This window comes from Trichoplax adhaerens, genomic scaffold (assembly GCF_000150275.1).
Source record: "Trichoplax adhaerens TRIADscaffold_34 genomic scaffold, whole genome shotgun sequence".
Taxonomy (NCBI): domain Eukaryota; kingdom Metazoa; phylum Placozoa; class Uniplacotomia; order Trichoplacea; family Trichoplacidae; genus Trichoplax; species Trichoplax adhaerens.
The window spans coordinates 137,984-144,962 of record NW_002060974.1 but is presented as its reverse complement, the minus strand read 5'-3'; the positions used below and the strand labels follow the sequence as shown (position 1 = coordinate 144,962).

Genomic DNA, 6,979 nt, shown 5'->3' with positions numbered 1-6,979 from the left:
ATTGGGCAACAGTTTGGATAATTGTCATTGATCGTTTATCGAATGTAAAATGTAAGACTCCGAAATACGCACATTGGCTTATTATTCGCTAGACGAAATATCGACAAATAATATCCCCGCGAAGTCAATCACTTTAGCTAAATAATAGACGCCAGGAGGGTGCAGTTATCGTCAAGTATTTCTCACCAGTTATCAAATGCCTATGAGTATTGCGTCATAACGTTGGTCAAAAATTGATCCTGACTTCAGCTTGTCATCGAACAAGAGTAGCACCTTTACTCAAGTGATAACAATTCTAGATCGTGATTTCTTATATTCAAGAATTGTATTAATCATAAGACCTATAGATAGTCTATCGACTCTGTAAATCTATATTTCTCCTATATCTTTTCTCGTCCAGTATGATGACTTTTCTCTAAAATAATAAAATAATCACTACTAGGCTAGCTTTAAGTAAAATCATTTTTGCAACAGATTGGATAAAGTATCTTCTATGCATATTTCCTCTAGTAGTGAAGTAGCAACGAATATGCATAGTTTCCTGTTGTGATACCGTAGACTCAGTTATGGACAATCGATAGATAAATAAATATCTTGTTATTTACTTGGCCAATGTGGGTATAAATGTAGTGCAACGTGAACGATCTTACCAGTCCTATAGCTAATTATACCTAAGACCATTATTATTACTAACTGTAAGTAAATCATTGTTACGATTTTAATGAAATTATTTTACGCAACCTATTTGCATTATATTTTACTTTTCATAAGTTATTTACACAGTGACTGAAAATCGTTGGAATTTACTGTATGAAATTATAATACGTAAATACTTGACTACATCAGTATATTAGCATGGTGCAGTACAAGTCCATGCGGATTTAATATAGATTCCAGTTTCATACGTAGACATGCTGTATGTATAGATGCAGAAACTAAATACTGTACAGACAGCAAATACTCAACAGTTGGCTCAACATTTATTTATTTATCAACGTACGAGTACAGTATTATCATAATTACTAGAATACATGTACGAATATTAACTTTTATTAATGATGTTTGAGAACATTCAAGTTGGTTCTGCAATACTCAACCTGCATTTTAAGCGGATAAACCCTATCAGTCACCCATCATTAGGATGGACATTATGATGAACAGCTGAATTTGGCGATTCCATGAATTAAGGGATGCTTCAAGGGTATTTCACCCCTTTCTCCGACACCTTCGTTATTTTATATATTTTCGGCAAATGACCAACTGGTGGAGGTAATAGCTTTACCGCTTGCAATATACTGAAGTGATCTTGCTTCTAATTTAAACTACTACTGTAAACTACTATAGCTCTGTCACCAAATACGGTCGCTTTAAAGCTAATAATCCTCACTTACCCGCTAATAATAATTTGATTTCAGAGCGATTAATTAATTAAGTAGTCACATGCGTACTGTATGTAATTAAATCCGCCCCTTCTTCTCGGAATAAATTTCGGTATAGTGCTGTACATACAGCTTAGGACTGCAGTCCTAAATATCGTCAGCGACTTCTAATAAGAGAAAATTCTCCTGGAATTTCTGTTAGACCTACAGTAGTTGGTTGAAAGCTGTTTAATAACTCCCATGAATTCAATGTACGCGTATGTAATCCCAGGAACTTCCCTATACAAGGAGATGTGTTAACCAGCATATCCTCTTGTAACACTGTCCGCAAAAAGTATAGAATTGCTAATATTAACTTTATAAGAGGGGAAAAAATAAATAAATAAATAAAATAGAGTAAGGCATGCAGTACTGTATTTTCGGACGTTCCTGTGTACTATACTGTACTGTTACTTGTGTATGGTTCATCTTTAATAGAAATCTTTGTTCATAGCACCCATGTCGAGTAGAGAACTTTAAAATGTCACGGAAACGATACTGTGATCTACTCAGGCTTTAGCCGTTGAGTGATATGAGTTTGCAATGAGCTCGGAAATCTTACTGTATTGAATCAGAATCGCTTCCGTCATATAAGTATGCATAAACTCAGTTGAAACTGGTGAGAATCAAGAAAACGATTGAATTTGAGAACTATCGAATTACACGAATACCCCAGCATGAACGATCACAAGGAAAAGGAGGAATTAGGCTGACGAATGGCGATGAATGATCATGATGTTATCGTTGTCATACTGTAGACTGTATGTAGTCATAAGGTACTACAAAGTATACATAAACTCAGTTGAAACAGGCGAGAATCAAGAAAACGATTGAATTTTGAATTTAAGAACTATCTAATTGCACGAAAACAGCATGAACGATCACAAGGAAAAGGAGGAATTAGGCTTACGAATGGCGATGAATGATCATGATGTTATCGTTGTCATACTGTAGACTGTATGTAGTCATAAAGTAGTACAAAGTATGCATAAATTTAGTTGAAACTGGTGAGAATCAAGAAAATGATTGAATTTTGAATTTGAGAACTATCTAATAGCACGAAAACAGCATGAACGATCACAAGGAAAAGGAGGAATTAGGCTTACGAATGGCGATGAATGATCATGATGTTATCGTTGTCATACTGTAGACTGTATGTAGTCATAAAGTAGTACAAAGTATGCATAAACTCAGTTGAAACTGGTGAGAATCAAGAAAACGATTGAATTTTGAATTTGAGAACTATCTAATAGCACGAAAACAGCATGAACGATCACCAGGAAAAGGAGGAATTAGGCTTACGAATGGCGATGAATGATCATGAAGTTATCGTTGCCATACTGTAGACTGTATGTAGTCATAAGGTAGTACAAAGTATGCATAAACTCAGTTGAAACTGGTGAGAATCAAGAAAACGATTGAATTTTGAATTTGAGAACTATCTAATTGCACGAAAACAGCATGAACGATCACCAGGAAAAGGAGGAATTAAGCTTACGAATGGCGATAAATGATCATGATGTCATCGTTGTCATCGTTGTCATACTGTAGTCATAAGGTGCATTGTTGACTGTAACTACTACTGTAGTAAAAAACAGAAAGAACTTTTTTTGAACCGTCCAGTACCTTACACGTACTACTGAATGGTGCTGATGGTACAATGTGCTGTACAGTATCACAGTCGTTTTCACTGTACTACACTACAGTACTAGTACTGTAGCGTACTGTACTGTACTTTAGGGCAATCAGTACAGTACGCAAGTAAACGCAACGATAACTACAACAACAAGATACATGTCGACATTGCACAGTACAGTATAGCATTTGGTCAGTAGCATGGGCTGGTAAATACCGGTAGAGTACAGTACTGTACCGCAGTCGACCACCTCACTGTAGAACTAGACAGTCGAGCATTTCCCCGTAGGCAGCCATCATGTCATCGGAAAGATTCGAAAATTGTTGCGAGGATTTAGCGTTCCTCTTTAAGGAAGTGGATAAAACCATCAATATTACCATACCGAAAGAATCTGGAGGTACAGTCAACTAGGATCCATACTTTCAATATTGATCTAAAACACGCTATTGTAGCCTACTTTCGTCTAAAGGTAGGATAGAATAGTAATCGATGGCGACAGGAACTTCGACGGGTAGTCAGGCGTAGTAGTAGCCACTCAACTTAATTGAAAAAGACAACCTTATCCCTTTACTTATCAATAATATAATAAATGCCTATGTATTACTTATTTGCAAATGGATCACTGTACAAATTTCTGGTTTGCCTTTCAATCATCCCTTATTGATGCATTTCAGAATAACGATGCTACGGTACTGACAGATCGTTGACCCTACACTGCAGTATATGCGTATAATGGTACAGCCAATCGTGTCTAATCTACTGTATACAAATATAGGCGAAGACTAGTCGTCGGTTGGTCAATTAAATGCTGTTAAAAGACTTTCATCTGGACATGACCACTTAAATCTACTTTTCCAATGATCATTACACTGAATTATATTTAGTTTAATACGATGACTCTCTCTCTAAGTTCTTAAAAGACTCCTTTTACGTTACAAATAGGAGACGAGGTGAACGTGTCAAATACCAGTTACGTACTAAATTAAGAACTACACTTGAGTTTAAAATTGGACCTGTACTCTACAGTACTATAGGATATTAGTCCTGCTTCGAAACTTCCATTAGCAATAGTCTTCTTCATGCCACATGCAATGCTTGATTATTTCTATTTCTACAGTATAAAGTCATGTGCGATAGAAAGTACATTTCAATTATCTAATCTTATAGTCGGAAAAAAGTAGTTGACTTGCGTCTCGTGACTGCAACTACTTGAAAGGAGTGAAGTAAATAGAGTAAATAGGAACTGTTGTATCGATGATCGCACCCATGCCCACCATTGAAGAATGATTACAGTACTACGTTTCGATAATCTTTATTCGCTAGGTATTCATGACATAATGTGATATGATTATCGTAGACTCGTTTGCTTACAAATGATAAAATAGTAACGCTATTAACGAGTCTTTACGTATGTGGATTAATCGAGTATACATGCTCTGTCATTGTGTACTAATGATCACAGGCACTCTCTCAGAAAATTTGTGTCATCACCATTATCACGTATAAGTTTATAAGCAATTCTGCTAGCTCCAGTCTTTCAATATTTTTACTGCATGTAGTAAATGCTCTTTATGTATAATGTTGTGCTTCTATTTATTGTATAGTGTACTTCTTGGTTTTTGCAACGTATACCCAATAAGACTTATAGTACGAGTAGAATACTATTAAGTGTTATTCTGATATTGTTTTAATCCATGGTAAATGCTATTTCCATGATGACTAAATGAAAAACCATTGCTAAACATTTGACATTTACTTCCATTTACAGAACAGAGAAAAAATACTATTAGAAAGACTCAGAAAAAGCTAGATGAAGTCAAATATTTGGTATGTTTACCAACGTGAATTTATTATAACACCAGTATGCAAGAGTAAATTTTCCATATTAATATGTATATCATAGACACAATATCATAGTTACATTTTGAATTACAAGTTTTACAGGCGTTTACTATTTACCGCGGGTCAATAGCATAATTATCATTTGTTGTAACTGGTGTGACACTAATATTTTCTAATTTCCAATACCTATAATGATCATCAATTTAATATGTTTCATAATTTAGTTAAATACTGTACGTAACATTGTAGTCTTGATAAGCTAAATACTAAAATAATACTCGCTTCTGGATCGTATGTAAATGCTCTTAAACTGTTGTAATTAATACAAGCCATATTTATTAGTTAAATGATTTGGATGCTGAGCTACAACAAGCTCCGGCAAGCTATCGCAATCAAATGTCATCCAAAGCAAGATCTCTACGTCGTGAATACGAGCAATACAAATATAAGTTGGTAGGCAAAAATATTAGCTTATCATGTAACTCTCTCTGTTATTGTGCTCTTTATGATTCAGTAGGTATAGCTACCGAAGATTTCGTATTCTATAAGATTCAATTAAGCTCTATCTATAAATCTCAAACCTATCTATTTTAAGCTGTGAATAAAGTTATGAGATTAATCATATTTAACTATATTTTCAACGTTTAGAACGACGTTACGACTAGTAACAGTTCCATGGCTGCCGGACGCGAACAATTATTTGGTAACAGTGGTGACACTGCTATCGAAGTAAGTGTAGGAATATAAATTTAAGAAACAAGATCTTTACATAATTAATTTTGATAAGTAGCTGCTAGAAATTATTCGTATTATTTTACATTGTGCAAGATTGATTACTGCGTGTAGTTTTATTTCTTACCAGCTTATTTCGGCGGATGTATGGTATAAAAATAGGCAATTTTAACGCTCCACAGATAGGTGTATTTGTAATCTTTATCCCATTCTCTTCAAAATTTACAGAGAGCTGAACTTGACTACAGAGCCAAGTTAATTCAAGGAAATGAGACGCTTAATCGAGCTAGTGAAAGCGTTGCTAGATCACAACGTGTTGCCGCGGAAACAGGTTATTGATAAATACAAATTCGTAATATGTATGCCTCAAATCTTTAAATAGGTTCAATAATAGGATTTAAAAATCTTTACCTTAATTTTTTATAATTTATTTTTCACCGATCTTAGCTGCTAACTTTCTAATTTTTCAATTTCTTGTTTAAATCCAAAAATTATGAACCTACTTACTGGTAAAAATAAAGACGAAGTCGGTATAAATATATTAACAGACCTGGGAGACCAGCGGGAATCACTTGTTCGAACTAGAGATACCGTAAGTATTGCAGCTGTATTTTAATAACCGTGACTTCAGCTTTGAAAATGGCTTTCATGATTTAGACATTTACACTAAGAACTTTCATAATTTTATATCAGTTGACCGGCACAAATCAGGAACTCGGCAAAAGTCGAAGACTAATATCAACCATTGGTAGAAGGTAAGCGCATTTTACCATTAGATTTTAATAGTAATATCATTCTTTTATTCTTAAAATAGATTTTTACAATACACTACAGGGTCGTTACAAACAAATTGTTGCTGGGATTCATTATCATATTGGAAGTGGGTATCCTAGGACTTGTCATTTATCTAAAATTTTTCAAACCCAAAAAATAATTCTTGATTCGAGAAATTATGGAGCTCCTTCACGTCCCATACATGAAATTTTCATCTTTCTACACTTGCAAAATATGAACTTGTGATCAGAGAATAGATAATGAAGTGTTTGTTTCATCAATCGATGTTTTATAAATCTTACTTAACATAATAGCGCCTACGATAAACTTTTATGATATTGTTAATGTACTAAAATTATAATTCCCGGTACGAGCATGAATTTAGAGCTGAAAGATGTTATGCTCATACAACAAATATTTCTGCAAGTACCATAGCTATAAAATAATCTGTTTCTAGTATTAATGTATATATTCGTAAGTCATATCATAACAAGCGATTGCTTAAAAATCATTCGTTAGTTATATGATAAATGTTATCGTCGTGAATTTAGATTTATATAAATAGCTTATTAATAAT

At 34.1% G+C, this 6,979-nt stretch overlaps 1 protein-coding gene across 1 annotated transcript; it reads left to right on the top strand.

The window, feature by feature from the left end:
• Positions 1–3,351: 3,351 nt before the first annotated feature.
• Positions 3,352–6,521, top strand: TRIADDRAFT_62044 (uncharacterized protein; the record flags this gene model as incomplete). Its single annotated transcript, XM_002117988.1, has 8 exons — positions 3,352–3,451; positions 4,823–4,881; positions 5,239–5,349; positions 5,545–5,625; positions 5,857–5,959; positions 6,177–6,220; positions 6,322–6,383; positions 6,443–6,521. The coding sequence occupies 8 exons, from the start codon at positions 3,352–3,354 to the stop codon at positions 6,519–6,521; spliced, it is 639 nt and encodes a 212-aa protein (XP_002118024.1).
• Between the last annotated feature and the right edge of the window lie 458 nt (positions 6,522–6,979).